At 51.4% G+C, this 16475-nt stretch overlaps 1 protein-coding gene across 1 annotated transcript in view; it reads right to left on the bottom strand.

The window, feature by feature from the left end:
• Positions 1 to 2217: 2217 nt before the first annotated feature.
• The window catches only part of LOC126540280 (insulin-like growth factor-binding protein-related protein 1), a 37292-nt gene continuing 23034 nt past the window's right edge, over positions 2218 to 16475 (bottom strand). The window contains exons 2-3 of the mRNA XM_050187088.3: positions 6601 to 6744; positions 2218 to 3511 (exon numbers count right to left, since the gene is read on the bottom strand). Coding sequence (XP_050043045.1) covers positions 3339 to 3511; positions 6601 to 6744 — 317 coding nt within the window. The 3' untranslated portion in view covers positions 2218 to 3338. The remainder of the gene's footprint in view (positions 3512 to 6600; positions 6745 to 16475) is intronic.

The following is a 16475-nucleotide window of genomic DNA, read 5'->3' as shown; positions in this document are numbered from 1 at the left end:
CCGCCTTGGAATGCGCCACCGTTCGCGTGACAGTACGCGCGAACGACCAGGCGTTGGGATCCAGCATGGGGCGAACATATTCGCTCGCTATCCGGTCGCGGTGAGTCGGACTTCTAGATTTGTCGCGCGCCCATCGGTATGTTTTGTGGATAGCAGCCCGGCTAGCAGGCATTGATCTATGAAAGGTGCAATAAATGCCCTTGTGATTGTTTGCACTACTGTGTTGTCGTTCCTTTGTCCCAAGAGCACGGGAGGAGAACCCCACAATCTCTTCAACGAGGTGCATGTAAGACGGGTGATAGGGTCTCCAAGCATGCGCCCCAAATTTTCCCTTCACGCTCGCCGTTAACCCACAGTTTAGAAGCGCCGAAGAAGCACCGGTACTCACTAAAACAAGAGGAAGAAAAACAAGACGCTATGGCATTTTCTGCAAACGGAGCATAAGTTTCTCGCCTATATATTTGTTTGTCCTGGTTCTCGCACAGCAAGCATAGCGGCCTGTACTAACCTCTACCAAGCAACGCATCCCTGGAAGTCTGGACGGCTGGCCGGGAGTACTGCTTGTGCCCGTCTTATAAAGCCGGTGGGTGTCTGGCGGTGGGAATCGAACCACGCACGTCCAACAGCCGAGCCGGGCATACCCACCGAGTCACGACTGCTTGCCCTCGCTTACGTAGTGTGCTGTGCCTTCGAAGCGGCGATGTTCCCAATAATTACGAACGTTCGACTTCTTGCAAGCTCGTATGCTATATACCTTCGATGCCGGCGATATTCCCAATAATTGCGGACACTCGACTTCTTGCACCTCCCAACTCGCTCTGCATGCGTAAAAGTTCACTTGGCGGCGTAAACGGTATAGTGGTACTTAAGCAGCAAGGGAAGAGCTGTCACTGGGTCACCCACTTTAGAAGCTGTATGAACAACTGTGCACGACAATCTCGCACTATTAACTAACTTTTGACTATTGTTCCTATAAGTGTTTGCTCGCCTTTCATGCATTAATCGAAAAAATAAAGTGAATGAATGAAAAGCGCTTCAAAAGTTTAAACACTGCTTAAAGTAATGATACTTGAAACCTATAGTATGCGTTTGAGACTCTTCTGACATAGACCTTTGCTACGAATATGGGAATAAAAAGTGGTAGTTCCGCCCGCAAGGCGCATTGATAGCGATGACAACTGTGCGAAATAAGGTTCGTAATTTTATCGGTTATGTTAATTGCAGCAGACATTTGCGTACTAATTTAATTAAGAAACTTGTTGTCCCGCGCACTCAGGCAAACTTTAACAGATCTTACTGCACGATCGCGAGCACTAGCCGTCGCAACGCTGGCCTAATGAAGAGCGCCGGCAGATGGAAGGGGAGAGAACGCTTCGCCATGCGTCTGTCTTCACCGCGTCTCCGAAGCTTGAGATTACGCGATTTCCAAAACTAAGTGCGCGGGAATACAGCGTGAATTAAGCCACCAGCCATCTCGGCTCACCACACATTATACCTCCAAGATATAGATGCGCGAACAGGCATGCGCAGCCAGGGTCGCGTCAGGGGAGGAGATGCACGCTCTCCTCCTTTAGCACGCGCTAGATCACGTAACCTGCAACACTAGACGCGCACGAGTACGGCGCGCACCAAGCCACCATCCTCGGCTCAATCTCGCACGCTTTATCTCGCACACACAGCATACGTCGCGCGGGGCGCGATAGGACTATCGCTCTTGGACATTACAGGGAACATCGTGGCAACGGCGAAAATTTTACCTCGAGCGTTCATATAATTGCTATCGCAATAATAAGTGTCTTAGTGGAAGGGGTTGGAAGGTCCTGGTGTTTGCTCTCGGCGCTATAGTGTCGGCGCGTAGCGGGGTCACTTCTTTCATTTTTTCTGACACTGTATTACGTGAAACTAACCTCTCAAGTCACTCTATGGGTGCGAATTCCAAGTATGGTAGGCGTAGAGTGGTTGATTTTCTAATATGTGACGTTCCCGTAGAAGTATCACGCAGGAGTCCACATTTTGTAATCATTACGAAACTCGGAGAATGCGAAAAAAATATATCTTGTGTGAATGGAGTACAAATATACATATATATGTATGCATAATAACACAATCTGAGAATTGTCTGCTGCAAGCAGAAAATTGATTTTTAGGAGCATCCACCGATGACGTCGTTTCGTGAGCCGCATTCAGCATTCGCTCACGCAATAAATGGTCAAGAAACAACTTTTGTAAAGTTCTTTATTGCAATATACCTTTCTCTAAAAAAAGCGAAAGTAGACCGCGCAAGCGAATGCCGATTTCCACAACAAGGGGGAGAAAAAGGCATTACGTCGTATATGTCAGAACACGATTAAGTGCCAACGGTTGAAAACGAAAATAACAGACTGGCAGGACTTGCAGCACCATAAAAAAGAAAGTGCTTGTTGCTCGCATAAATGCGCGGCTCTGCCAGGATCTATAGGAGTCTGTGCGCGCAAAAAAGTACGTGTCGCCCTCTACATCCTACAAGCATACGGCGAAGCACGGTGGCAGTGAGTAATGAACTGACACGCGACTAGAATCTCGGCTGGCGCGCCCATACGTGTCGTCACTGGCGCTGGCATAGTACAAATGCAGTAGAGAATGGATCGGTCGTTGAAATGGCAGGAGCCTGTTGTAAGAGGTCGTGGGGAAATGTGGTCAGCTCTGTTTCTCTTCGATCTCCATCTTTGACGGTTTCCGCCAGAAGGTCCCTATTGATACCGGCCGTAAGTTGAAAGCTGCACAGCTTACTACACGAGCGCGTTAGCGCGGCAAGTTTTATCTCTTGGTACACCCTCTACTTCAGCAATAGTTCTATTTTTTTTTTCTTTTTTTTGCGTGAGTGTCGGCCTTTCGCAAATTGTACATAATTTCTCAAATGTAGTCTGCTTATAACGGTCTCACGTGACCACTGCAACAATCTCGCAGTGCATCATCGTGTCTCCTGTCTGCGATCCGCGGCAATGTGTATCTTTTTTTTTCTTCTTCCTTTTTGTGTGTCTGTGTGTGTGTTTGTTTGGATGGATGGTGACACGCGATGTCATGCTACAACGCGTGAAGAAGATTAAGAATGAGCGGCTTTGGTCTCTCAAGTATAGTCTATACAGTCACATTACGACACCGAAAGCATTTGTGACAGTGAACCGTGTCAGAACAGTATATCCTCGAGAAACGAGACACGCGGCACTTTTACGTAGACGAAACGAAAACAAATTTAAGAAAACACACGAACGAAGTGAACGAGGCGCGACTGTGCAATATCGTGTATACGTAACAAAAAAGCTGAGTCAACAAAAAAAAAAAAATAATAAAGAGCCTCTCTACGGCAGCACGTTGAGCTTGGCGGCGGCCGACGCCTCTCCGTTCTCGTTGGCCCCCACGCACCAGTAGGTGGCTGTGTCCTCGGGACGCAGATCGAGCAGCTGCAGCCAGCTGGTCACCTCAAAGCTGTCCGGTCCGCCGCGGCTCTGCACGCTGATGCGAGAGCTGTCCGCTGCGAGGAGAGAGAGAAGGACAGAGTTTGCAACTATGGCGTTCTCGTCGCAGCTGAGAAATCTGCGGCTTTGAATCGCAGCCAATGAGTCGTTGGCTCCGAACTTACGGACTGTTCTTCTTTTTTTTTTAATTTTTATTCGATTCCGTTTAGTCGGCGGTTCCTTCGGGCAGAGGAGCGCGCGCGTGTACCATCGGGCGCTCGCATCATGCGTGAATGGAAACTTGAACGGACACCGTGCCCCCCCCCCCCCCCCCCCCCCGAGATAGCACCAGCGTGCCTTATCGATACCGCAGTTGACGATACCACAGGAGCGCGCTGGTCGAGGGTCTTCTTGGTGCGATATTTCGCGGACGGGCTTCCTCCTTCCCGCCGCTAATCGCAGCTGCCGGGGGCAGAGTGCCTTGGAAGGGGGTTATGCTTAACGTGTACAGCTTCCGCACTTCTAGTTTTTATTATTCGGCTCTATGTATTTGTGTTTTATGCATTTTACACTTACCTAATGTATTTTTGTTCGTGCGCTCCGTTATGTAATATGCAAGTTACGTGCTGATGTATTCCCAGTCCTTGTGCAGTATCCCTTACAAGGGGTCTCTAATATTAAAGCGAATAGAAGCAAAGGGGCGCTATAGTAACACTAAGTGAATCTCGAGTGGTGGCCATTACAATATTCTAGTTTTCTCTCATTTGGCGGAAGAAGGGATGACCGGAGAAAATGAAGGCTAAGCTTGCCTTTCTCGAATTTTTGCGCCGAAGCCAGCTCCTCTACATCAGTGTGACGTAACAGTTATCGAGGTATTTTCTAGCTATTTAGGCCGTCTTGGAGCATGAAAACATTTCTATCACTTGCTAAAATAATTAAGTTAAGCCTTCGGTTCTTTCAGAATGCATGCATTGTAGTCCTTCTATGGTGATAAATAATTAACAAGCTCACGCGTAGACGCTCTCAAAACACATGCCGTCACTGCGAGGTGTTTCAGGAACTAAGGGCTTTATATAGCAGGTGACCTCAGGGGAGGCGGCGCCACCCTATTTCATTTTTCCGTATTTTCAATGCTTATACCGAGCTTCCTCTTACGGTAAGTGCGCTACTTCGGAGGTGCATGTAATTTACCAATACAGTCTAACTGAACAAATCGCTCTTTAGTGTCCCTTGAAGGTACCGTTCAAGAGCACGCAAGTAGTGGCTGCGACGTCGGTATGCGACGGTTCTGACGACGTTGGCATGCGCATGGTCTTTGTCAAAGTTCCGGGCCCGCCGCTCGCGTAACTGGGCCTGTCGCTGGAGCGTGTATAGTCGGGATTCTGTAGAGTCTCGATACTCGCAGCTCCTCTGTCTTCAGGGCTCCGGAACGCTAAGCGTTGTACAGGGGCCGGAGACACGTGATTCGCGGGATGGGTATAAGAAGCTGTCACGTGCCCACCACTGTGCCAGTGCCGGTGCGAATGTCTGCAGTGACATTCACAAATTTGGGTAAGGTCTGTCTTCGACGCCACTGGTAAATAGGTGATTTCAGTTTGACTCCATATGACTGTATCCGTTACATTAGAGAAAACACCCGTGTACTTAGATTTAGGTGCACGTTAAAGAACCCCAGGTGGTCCAAATTTCCGCAGTCCCCCACTACGGCGTGCCTCATAATCAGAAAGTGGTTTTGGCACGTAAAACCCCATAACTTAATTTTTTTATCCGTTATATTAGAGCGCAGCTGTATAGGCGCTCGTTCATGCGGCGAGCGTCGGCGTCCTCGACGAAACCGAGCGAACGAGCACAGCAAAGGATGAAAGAACCAACAGGGAGAACAGCGGGTGATGAAAGACGGCGATAGCAAAGAGAGCGCAAGGAGGAAAGCGGAGGAGGAGAGTATGGCGAAGAGAGAGAGAGAGAATAAAAAAATTTCTCTCTCTCTCTTCGCCATACTCTCCTCCTCCGCTTTCCTCCTTGCGCTCTCTTCGCTATCGCCGTCTTTCATCACCCGCTGAATGCAGCTTTGGAGAGGCGTCCTCATTCCAGAATGCCTTGAGCTCGGGCCGCGTCCTGGGCCCTCGCAATCAGCCGTTGCTGATCCTCGAGGTCGGAGCTGGCCAAGGCTCTCTCCCAAAGCTCGTTGGTGGGGTAAGGGTTCGGAGGATTTAATGGTGCCGCTCTGCAACCCCCTACTATGTGATTGAGGGACCCGGGCTTTGCGCAGAAGCAGCATTGCGGAGAGAATTGTGTAGGGGCTATGAGGCGATTTCTGGTTGGGTGGGGGAATGTATTAACCTGTAGAGCTCGGAGGAATCGCTCCTGCTCTCTAGGTAGTGACTTGTGTGGGGGTGCATATGTTCTGCGGGTTAGCTTGTAGTGTTGTGTGATGTCTTGGTACGAGACTAGAGGGTGCATGCGCTCGGTTTCAGATTCCTCGGCGTCGGCTCGGTGGGTCAAATCTCGAGCCACGTGGTTGGCGACCTCGTTGAAAGCGCGAGAAGAAAAGCGTGGTGCCGCGCAGGACAGGCTCTGCGGCAACGATGGCTACGAGATGGCGCCAAAGTAGCGCGCGTCGTCGGTTCACCGATGACGCCGCAGATAACATATATGGAAACAAAGCGGTCTGTCTGCGGCGTCTGCTGTGCATCGCGCCCACGCGTCACCCACGCGCTGCCTTTTGCTATCTCCCTATTAGCGCGGTAGTCGCGCCACCCTTCGCTCCATTTGCAACGTGTCGCACGAGACAGATTGTGCGCTCCAGACAATATATCGCGAATTGAAAACATGTATAGAGCTGCGCTCAAATTTCGCATTAGGAAGTATCGTAATCGTCGGTCAATTCTTTTCACTGTACTAACGTATTGTCACTTTTGTGCTAATTTGTGCTAATTTACGTCATCAGTGCACTTGCGGAAAGCCGAACGCGCATTGTGAGACCTAAATATCATCATTGATATGCCGAGTATTCGCGCCTGCACCAGTCCCACGATCGCGAAGTTGGAGCGTTTCGTCGACGAGACCGCGCCTCGTCGACGAAACGCTCCAACTCCAACTAACAAGCTTCGCGAAGGTCGAGCGCCTCCCACTTTATGTGAACACACACTCTAATGTATATACTCACTGGGCAGTGCCTTGAGTGGTCCGTCACCGTGGTCCACGCGCCACTCGATGGTGGGCACCGGGAAGCCAGTCACCTCACACGTCATGGCGGCCCGGCCTCCCGTCCGGTTGCGGGTGTTCTCGGGAGCGGTCACCACGCGGGGCGCTGCGCACAGTAAAATGAGAGGAAAACGGAAACGCTCCAATCGGCTGTCGCAAAGAAAAAGTGCTACAGCGGAGGCGTGCCACGACTTGGGAACATACAGTTATACGACTATATGAGCTCGTGTAACTACGTGTGGATGTTACTGCCGCTACAGAAACGCGATTCATAGGGGGCGATCAATGGCCCTAAGACAACAGTCCAAAGAGCCCCGAGTTCTCGACACATTTCTGCCCGGAAAAGTTATATGCAGCGGAAAGAAAGGCTGCAGCTTTTGAAGTCTCGCAGGGTAGCGTCAGGACCTTCTCAACACACCATCGTAGACGCATTCGAGAGAGGACGTCTCATTTATACACAAACACATAGAGTACTCGCACCACAGTATACGCATTATACAGGGTCTGTAATGAAAGTAAGGAGAGAGAGTATAGAAAATGTAGTGTATTTGACAAAAGCTTTCGATACACCTGCTATTGTTCAGATTAAGAACCTTGGACATCGACACAGCTAGCCTAGCAGGTGTCCCGCTGTTTGTAGGCGTCTTGGAAGTCATGTTCTTGAATCTCATTGAGCACCTTCGTTGCTGCCATTTGAACGTCTTCCGCGGTGTCGTATCGGTGTCATTTTCAACGCACGTTTCATTCTCGGAAGCAGGAAAAAGCCACGGGGAGAGGGTCGGGGCTTTATTGTGGCTGGGCGAAGCGTGGTTATTCCTTACGTACCCGGTCTAAAACTCTCTGATATCGGGGTATACGTGTGCGATGGAGCGCGTTGTCGCGGTACAGAACCCATGATGTCGCGATCTCTCGGCGCACGCGCGGGGACGCGTTGTCTCCGTCACTGGAGAACTTTCGCATAGAAACACGCATTCACCGTCGTCCCGGCGGGAACAAAATCCTTGTGGACGATTCCCTTACCGTCACGGAACACGATCAGGGGACTTGCTCAGTTTGACGCAAAACTTCACCGAGTAGAGCTGTCCCAGCGTTAGCTCCATTGTTGCCGTAGCTCAGCGACGATACAGGGGTACACCGTCAAGCATGCCCACTCGTTTCTCCTGCTCGACTGAGCTCGTCGCGTTGTAAAGCTGACGATCCCCCCCCCCCCCCCCCCAGGCGCCGCCTACAGGCAGCATCTCCTTAAGCAGATGGATCACGCAAACTCAGAGAGGGATTAAGCAGGCAAGTTTTCGCTTCGAACTATCTTTCTGCGCGGTAGCGCAACAGCTGCAGTGACTCAGTCGCACGGTTTGCCGATGGTCACTGTCGGGAATTGTCTGACTCACGCTTGGTGCTAACAGCAGTCAGCGTAAACAGACTGTCACTCTGGGTAGTACTGTAGACAGCGCACACTTAAGTAGTGTACACTCTATGCCCTAGCTGTTAACCTCGTTCCACATAAGTTCCAATAAGCAGGATATTCCTTCGATTGAGCTTCCTGCCACGAATATATATATATACGACTTCGTCGTTTTATAGGCTTGATCGGTTAATGGCGTCGTTATTCAGGAGGTCACCGTTCCTTGATGCTGCGCCGCGTATTACGGGCAGTAATATTCGCTACAGTTGCCTGCGATTTGACGAGGGGCGACATTGAGCTACGCTCTAAATGGGCAGCCCGATGAAACTGCGCCAACGCCCTCTCTTGAACTGGAAACGTATCTATAGGAGCACTCATTAGAGACTTTTAGCGTGTCCGGTATTCCGGCAAGCGCGGGCGGTTTGCCGGTTTAGCGGGGGCGTAAACGTGAGGGGCCAGATTGGTGGCGCCAGCTGGTGGCGCAAAGCTCAACCACACAAACACAAAGCTAATTACTATATTATGCTTAGCTACTGATGTAAATTTTCGACAGTGGCGTAATCGTGTTCACAATTACGCCGCTGCCAAAAATTTGCATCAGTAGCGAAGCAGGATATAGTGGGTTACTGCAGTTTTAGCTCTGTGTTTGTCTGGTTGAACTCTACGCTACCAGGCGGCTGAACCGATCTGGCTGCTCACGTTTACGCCCCCGCAAATCCGGCAATCCGCCCAAACCGCTCCCATTTACCGGAATAGCGGACAAGCTAAAAGTCTCTATTGTCGCGAAGTCGCGCGCATTACGAAAGCTTCGCAGAATCTACCGTGCGCCACAAAAGGATCGCCGTCGCCTTGCTTAGACCGTCGCCAGTCGCCGATCACAACACTGGTCAGGGTGTTGAGAAAAACAAAACAAAGGTGAACACAAGAAATTAAAGCTTTCGCACCCACCTTCACAAACCTTCTGTCGTGACCTTCCACACCTTCTTGCGCTGTTACTTCGCCCGGACACGAGGCGGCGCGGAAACTGAAAGATCGCTGTGAGTGTTCGAAGACATGCTGTTATTGTCGAAGTTTCGACTCAAGCGCCAAATGGAAGTTACAAGCTTCACTCGTGTGATTTACGGCTACGACTGCTCCAAAAAAGTGTTAAAGGGCCCCTCACCAGGCCCATGACAAATTTGGTTATACGCTGGAAGTTGTTACATGTCCTCTAGGGAGCGTTCTGCCGCAAGAATTTGTCAAATCGGCTCATTAAATAGCCGAAATAGAAATATTTCAGTGCCGCGAACCCATGATTTCAGCAGGTGGGCTCCACTGCCAGGCAAGACGCTCTCTCCACTCGCCCCGTCTAGCCTCCGCAGGCGAAATTCCTTCCCTGCGTTCTCCCATACCGAACCTCGAGGATCGCGTGACGCATACGTCACAGGCACCGCCTTCATTTTTCTTTCTCCTCGCTTTTTTTTTTTTTCGGCGCTGCGCATGACGGCGCCGCGCGCGAGCTGTTGTTTCGTTCGCGCAGCGCATGATTTTGCGCGCTGTGCACAAGGACACATGACTAGCGGTATAATTCAGTGCTACACGAATACTGAGGCAGAACAAGCGGATCGCAAGAGCGTGATGACGCGCTGGAACACGACAGAAAATGGCATAGTTTCGGTATCTACGCACGTGACTGCACAACCGTGGGAACAAGCAGACGAAGCGGAAGTACATCTCTCTTCCTTATGTGCGAAGTAAATAAAAAACACGCAGACATTCCGTTTGTGTGTTTCATTATTTCTCTAAAATTCAGTTCGTCAGTTCAAGCAACAGATCACACAAATAGCAGATGTTGCCTTGAATAATGATCGAAGTCACGTGTCACTACGAGCGACGTCACACTGCGGACACGAGCACGTAAGCGCAGGGACACGAGGACGTCACCGTCCGGCTTGGAGCGCGGTCGCCGCGAGGGAAAGGGAAAACGGCGTTCGTTTTGAAATTTCAGACATTTCCGCGGCGCGTAGCGATGTAATTCTTTGAAAACACCATCGTTAGCGCACATTGTATGCTCTGCATTTGTCAGCTCAAAATGGCCAGACCTGGTGTGGGGCCCTTTAAGCGTCGCAGGGCCCTTTAGGCGTCGCAGGGCCCTTTAGGCGTCGCAGCTGAATCGAGGCGGGTGTATCTGAGCTGCAGCAGGTTGCGGTTCGCGAAGCGTCCGGGGTCACCACTTGTAGGGAATAAGCGATGCAATCGGTCATCATAGACAGATAAAATATATATTCAGAAAATGTAACATCATTTCAGGAGAAATCAGGTCAGTCGGCACCCGCAAATCGTGGGCCGCCAACGAAAAGGATGGCGACCGAGCGAACGGCACCGCACCGAGCGCGCCCACTGCTACTTCGTCATCTTCGTCGCTGTAGCAGACACACCTGAACATCGCCGCAAATCTGACAGCCTGGAATCGATAACAAACTCTTCTGAGCGCTTTTTCAATGGTTTGTTGGCTTCATGTTAATTGCGTTTCGTTTGATAGCAGTCTTCTCTCTTCAGTAACGCTGCCGCAAGTGTTATCGGATGTTACGTCTTTCCGGATCATACGTTATTTTTCCGTCGTTCCTTGGGAAAAAGAAACGGGTAAACGAAGTTCAATTCTACTTGTAGCATATTTGGTCCTATCCAATAAAAGCGCGCAAGTGCTCAAACAGGCCCTTTCAATCTAACCCGTTCGTGAGTTCTTTTTCTTTTTTTTTTTCGAAAATGGGATTCCATCTTGAGACGAGTGCTGCAGGGTTTCACCTGCAGGTATCTCAGAGCCCCATTATGGGCATGAATTTCTCCACGGAGCAGTCATAGAGATCAAGGCAGAAAGCTGGGCTAGTTCGTGTGTCATCATTGTTAAAAAAACTAGCGCAAAATAACAGGGACACAGACAGAGAAGACGACAGGACGAGCGCTAATCATAGAGAAGGGTCGTATAGGAAAGCTATACAGATGTATTTCTATAGTCTGCACGAGAGGAGGAAATAAGGGGATAGAAAGAAAGGACAGGAGCACAAGAAAGCGCGTGCGCAATCCAGCGGCCTCAGGCAGCGTTATCAAATTCTATAACTAATATTGGCCCACGGACCTCAGGAACTTCATCAGGGCATGCATACACAGAAGTTACCGAGGGGAGCACCGGCCTGGAACCGTGCGTTTTCTGATAGCGAGCGAGTCTGTCGACTCGTCGAGGTGGCTTAGCGAATATATATGATTTTGCGATGCTAAGCACGAGGTCCCGGGATCAAATCCCGGGCGCGGCGACCCCATTTCGATGAAGACGAAGTGAAAAAAAAAAAAAAAAGAAAAACGCCCGTGTCCCGTGCATTGGGGGCACGTTAAAGATCCCCTGGTGGTCAAAATTAATCCGGAGTCCCCCACTACGGCGTCCTCATAATCAAATCGTTGTTTTGGCATGCAAAACCCCAGAACTCAATTCCATGCTAGACATGCCACCGCCGTGTTCGACGTGCAATAACGGCGCCCCTTTCTCCTCTGGATTTTGCGTGCGACGAGTCGCAGAGCCTGCAGGGGCGCGGCATCGCAGAGCGGAATATTCCGCACCACGCGCTGTCTGAGGGTTCTTAGCGGCTCGTGTTGCGGCGTGGCCGGCGAGCGCAGTGCTTGCGTGTATATTTCTTGCGAGTGGCAGAGAACTGCGCGCGAAGGGCAGCCTGCAGGCGGGCACGCCGACCGAGGCCCTTCGCCCCGCGCTCTTCCGCCGTCGTTTCTTCTCCACGATAAACACACAGCCGCCGCTGCACGCGTCTATTCCGGGAGCGGAGATTCGGCAGGCGGATGCAGAGAAAGAAAGGAACACGGAACGAGCTGTTGCACTGGCTGGGCAAAATTGTGGGCATGGCTTCGGAGTACGAAAAAGGAGAACCGCTATGAATTGGCGTTGATTGACTGATTGGGACTAGTACACGGTAGTCTTGTGACGTAAACAAGTTGGGAAGAGCAAGAGATTTAGCCAGATGAAATAGACGTTGTAGGTGGGGGGGAGGCATATACTTGATCGCAGCTGACAATTTCATCAAGGAATCGTCGACTGCACGCGGGCACCCGTGTGGGATGCGTCGGGCGTGGACGGATGGGAACGGAGTGCTCCATTTCTTCGGCGTGGCGGCGCGACTAATGCCTCGCCGTTGAATAAACCCTTCACTCCAGCGGTTACAGATAACAAAATTGAGTGACAATTGCGCGCCGTTTACTACCATCACTTGCGACATATATGTCCCATTTTCGTGCACCCTTCCGCTGCTGCTTCACTGATTCACACGCTTCACGGCTTATAACAGTATACGTAGTCCGCTCCAGCAGCTCTATAGGGATACTTCTGTAGCTGCACGAGCTTCGCTCTTTCCGTTTGGAATAACGAAATACCGCGATAACACGTTTCGCCAACCTATGCTGGTCCGCTGTGCAAGTGTCCGCCTTCCTTGCGGACGCATCTCAGGCGTGGCACCTGTTGAGGACCGTCTCCTGTTGAAGACTCCGCTCATATCGTATTGTGTGCATAGCGCATGTCTTGTACGGCCATCGTTATTTGTGACCCGGCAGTTCACTGTACTCTTCTTTTCTTTCTCCACTGAAAGGGTCACTAAATCAACACGAGATCAATTTGGGTTGATAAAGCATTCTTTCAAAACGTTATTTTCGATCATTTCGATGTAATATGGGTTGACTAAAAGAAGGGAAAATAACGCCAGACTTCCATTTCATGAATTCCACGCCGAAACGCCAGCGTCGGCATACGTCATTGTGACGTCACGGATTTCAAAGTATCTTCCCGTATTCGCGAGCTTTTGTGGCGCAGTAAATGTTACGGAAACTTGCCAAGTTCACTCTTCGGCTCTTTTAGGATACAGCGTAGTCCATCCTTGCCGACACAAAACGACGAAAGGCCCGAACAAACGCCGTCAGAAATCCATGACGTCACAGTGAGCTGGTCTGGGAACTTGAAGGTGGCGTCGCCACCAGCCCCATTAGCAGCAGCCAGGGTGGAACTCGCAGTAACCTGGGGGTCACTGGCATCCTGGTCTCGTGAGGAGCTACGCCGAGAAATCGCGATGTGGCATACTGCGTTCTTGGCGTCATCCGCGTCATTGTTCGCACGAAGCTCGTTGTCTTTCCGGAGCACTCTCGAATTTCTTTATTTATTTCTTTTTACGTGGTAGCTTAGGTCCTTATCAGGTGATAGCACAGCACAAAGCTCGTGCACCCGCTGTTACTAACACGGAGCTCTCGGTAGTACGTCAGTCTTTTCACCCGCCGCGCGGAACCCTGCTATGCTTGCACCTCAATGCACCCAACTGACGCGAACACGGCATGCGGGGAGCGGAGCAGTTTCCGACCAGATGGCGGCGTTAGGGCGCCTTGTTCTTGGCGCTGCACGGCGGGTCTAGCTGGGGCGCCGTCTGCACGGGTTCGGCCGTTCGGTACGTGCGTTCTTGCGTGGGTCGGGCGGCGCCCTGCGCTGCCGACGTGTAAGGGGAGCGGCGAGGAGGAGGAGGCAGCGGCTCAGGATCGCGTTACGAGGCGACGCTGGCGAGGCAGGCCTTCGTGGCCAAGGACACAAGACGCCGCCGCCATGCGACTCCCTTCGGAGATAACGAGCCTTGGACGACGAAGCCCACGCCGAGGGTGACACGTCGAGGCGCGCGCATGCGCGGCCCTTCGCGTTAATTAATTGGCAGGGTCGGCCGACAAGCCGCATCGAGGGCACGTTCGCAATTACGAACGCGTTATCGTAACCACGGCTTGTTGAGGTTTGGCCTCGGTGTCTTGTGCTAGTGGAGCCACTTACATTCGCGATGCTCCGAGTTTGCTGATTAGGCGTACGCTTTAACCGTCATGCGTGTTCGGAAACCTAAGTGAATGAATTTTGCACAGTGGCGTAGCGAGGGGGTGGCACACCGGGCACCCCCCCTTATGAACCTGCCCTTTGCTCCCCGGTCAAGTGCGTGCCCATCTCTCTCTCTCTCTCTCTCTCTCCCCCCAAATAAATAAATAAATGTGGTAACGCCATGTGCATACACGATGTGGCCAGCGAAGTCCTTCTAGAGGTTTGAGCGGAACATCTAACGCTTTTGTTAAAAAAATGTGTCATGCCAAAGAGAACACGGGGAGTCCGAGGGAAATGTAATATCGCCGTCGCAACTGGCTATGCCAAACATTTCCAGCTTGATACAGGGCTCACACCAACGCGTCCGTACCGAAACTTTTCTTCTGGGCAAACGTTTCTTGCCACTAACGGGTTGAGAATGTGTTTCGTTTGTCTCTCTCGTTTCGAACAATGCATTCAATACAGGCGATGCTTATACTTGACGTTCCGAATTCTATGCGCCGGGTGTCCACGTCGTGGCGACGAAGACGTGTCAGTGACACGTAGGCCGACACCGCGGCACCAAAGACGAAGGGAGTGCTGTATGCGTCAGATTCGTTCGGTTTGGTTCTCTCCTCACGTACTGTGTAATTTTGAGCCATATTTCACAACACAGTATCGAAGAGGGACTCCCCTTTACAAGCCCGCAGCAGTCGTATATGGACGAACGGTTCGAAATAACGGCTACAGGTGAACCGTACATTGACGACGCATACTTGGACAATGACAAAGGTTCCCTAAAAACGGAAATGTTTGAGGATCGAACTGTTGCACACGCAAGATTCGTGCCGCAGAGTTGGCTCATTGTAAATCGACAAGCTGTTCACCGAAGCGCACAAAGTGCCCGCCTTCTTTGACGGAGGGGCATCGATGTATGGTCGCTAGATTCTCTGTTACCAAGGTAAATGAAACCTGGACCGGGATAACGTAATAATTCTATTCCGATGCTCATAATGTATACATTCTCACATGTCGTCAGCGGTCCGAGCGGCGCTCTGCCCGCATCATCGCCGGTGGAAAATAACCGTTGATGATATAACAAAGGAATAGAAGCTGGACGAGCTAAAGTTGCCGGGGCAGTTCCCACAAGGTGTGTTTGCTTTATGGATAGGTTCCGCAGTGTTTACAAGTGGGGGGGAACCTGGATACCTGTTAATACAGGGTATGTCCTGAAAGCAAGGAGACAGGTCGTGGCGTTGCGCTAGGTGGAGTTAATCGGGACAGCCGATATATTCAGCGGTTGAGGCCGCACGGCCATGCAAAAGTGTAACGCGAGGCGATCGCCGCCGCTATCTTTCCCGCCTAATTTCCCCGGCTAAAACGCGAGGCTTTTCCGCACGTAGGAGAGCTCGACACTTGGCGAACTGGACGACTGCGATAGAGAGAAAGATAGGTGGTCCACAGATAGGTGGCCCAGATAGGTGGGCGAGCGTCGTTCGCGGTCAGTCACGCTACATCGGTTGCGTTGCGCCAGCCGACCCCCTCTATACTTCAACGCGCGCGCCGCCGGCTGCTATCTTCGGAGCATGCGCAGAACGTTCGCCAAGTCGCGCGCCGTCCGCAAAATCCGTCTGCGGAGTTGTGTTGGTGCCTTTTTCTTCGCGCGCAATGCATTGTGGTGCGAGAGTTCCGCCGACTCCTACGCGCGAATGGCTCAGGAGCCATATCGGCGCCGGGCCCGTCGGGGCGCGTCGGAAGCCGCCGGTTACGTTGGCTGCGCCGGTGCGCCCGACTATGGAGGGGTCGTTTTCGCCGACGTGACGTAGCGTGCGCGCGCGCGTGCGTTACGTCGGACTATAAACGGCCCTTAAGGAACGATTACCACTGCTGGCAGCGCCCCACTGAAGGACGGTGGGCCACGGAGCACATTTTCACTCCTATACGGCGGAGCACTTGGAGAAGCTGACGTTAGCCTGTCCACGCACATGCACGGGAAACGCATAGCTGCCCTTCTGGACTGAGGAGTTTACTCGCCGACGGAGAAAGAAGCAAGACCGTCACCCGATTCCTTACCTCTTAATAAAGTGACGCACTACTACCATTCTCTCAACGGGCCGCCACTGAAACGACCACCTGAATAAAATTGCGAGCGTTGTATGTACAAGAATGTCGGCTCGAGTGTCGCTTCCTGAGCAGCGGCCGTCAAAGCTGGCTTCACGGCTATGAGAATCTTTGTCAGGAGAAGCCCGCCTTCGTAATCCCGTTTCTCGAGGTATGGTTTGCATTGGTTTGCAAATTGGACCCGTCGCGGTCACTCAACGGCATCTGCGTTCTACCCGTTGACAGGAACATATACAGTCAACCACAAAAGCTTGCCGACTGCGCGATCCCCTAAAGAGCTGAAACTATAAATAAAGTTAATTTAAATTCTGGGGTTTTACGTGCCAAAACCAGAATCTGATTATGAGGCACGCCCTAATGAGGCAGTCCGCGGATTAATTCTAACCACTTGGGGTTCTTTAACGTGCACCTTAAACTAACATACGAACATTTTTTGCATTTCGTCGTCATCTAAATGCAG

Source organism: Dermacentor andersoni, chromosome 2 (genome assembly GCF_023375885.2).
Source record: "Dermacentor andersoni chromosome 2, qqDerAnde1_hic_scaffold, whole genome shotgun sequence".
Classification (NCBI taxonomy): domain Eukaryota; kingdom Metazoa; phylum Arthropoda; class Arachnida; order Ixodida; family Ixodidae; genus Dermacentor; species Dermacentor andersoni.
This window is presented reverse-complemented; position numbering and strand designations above follow the sequence as displayed.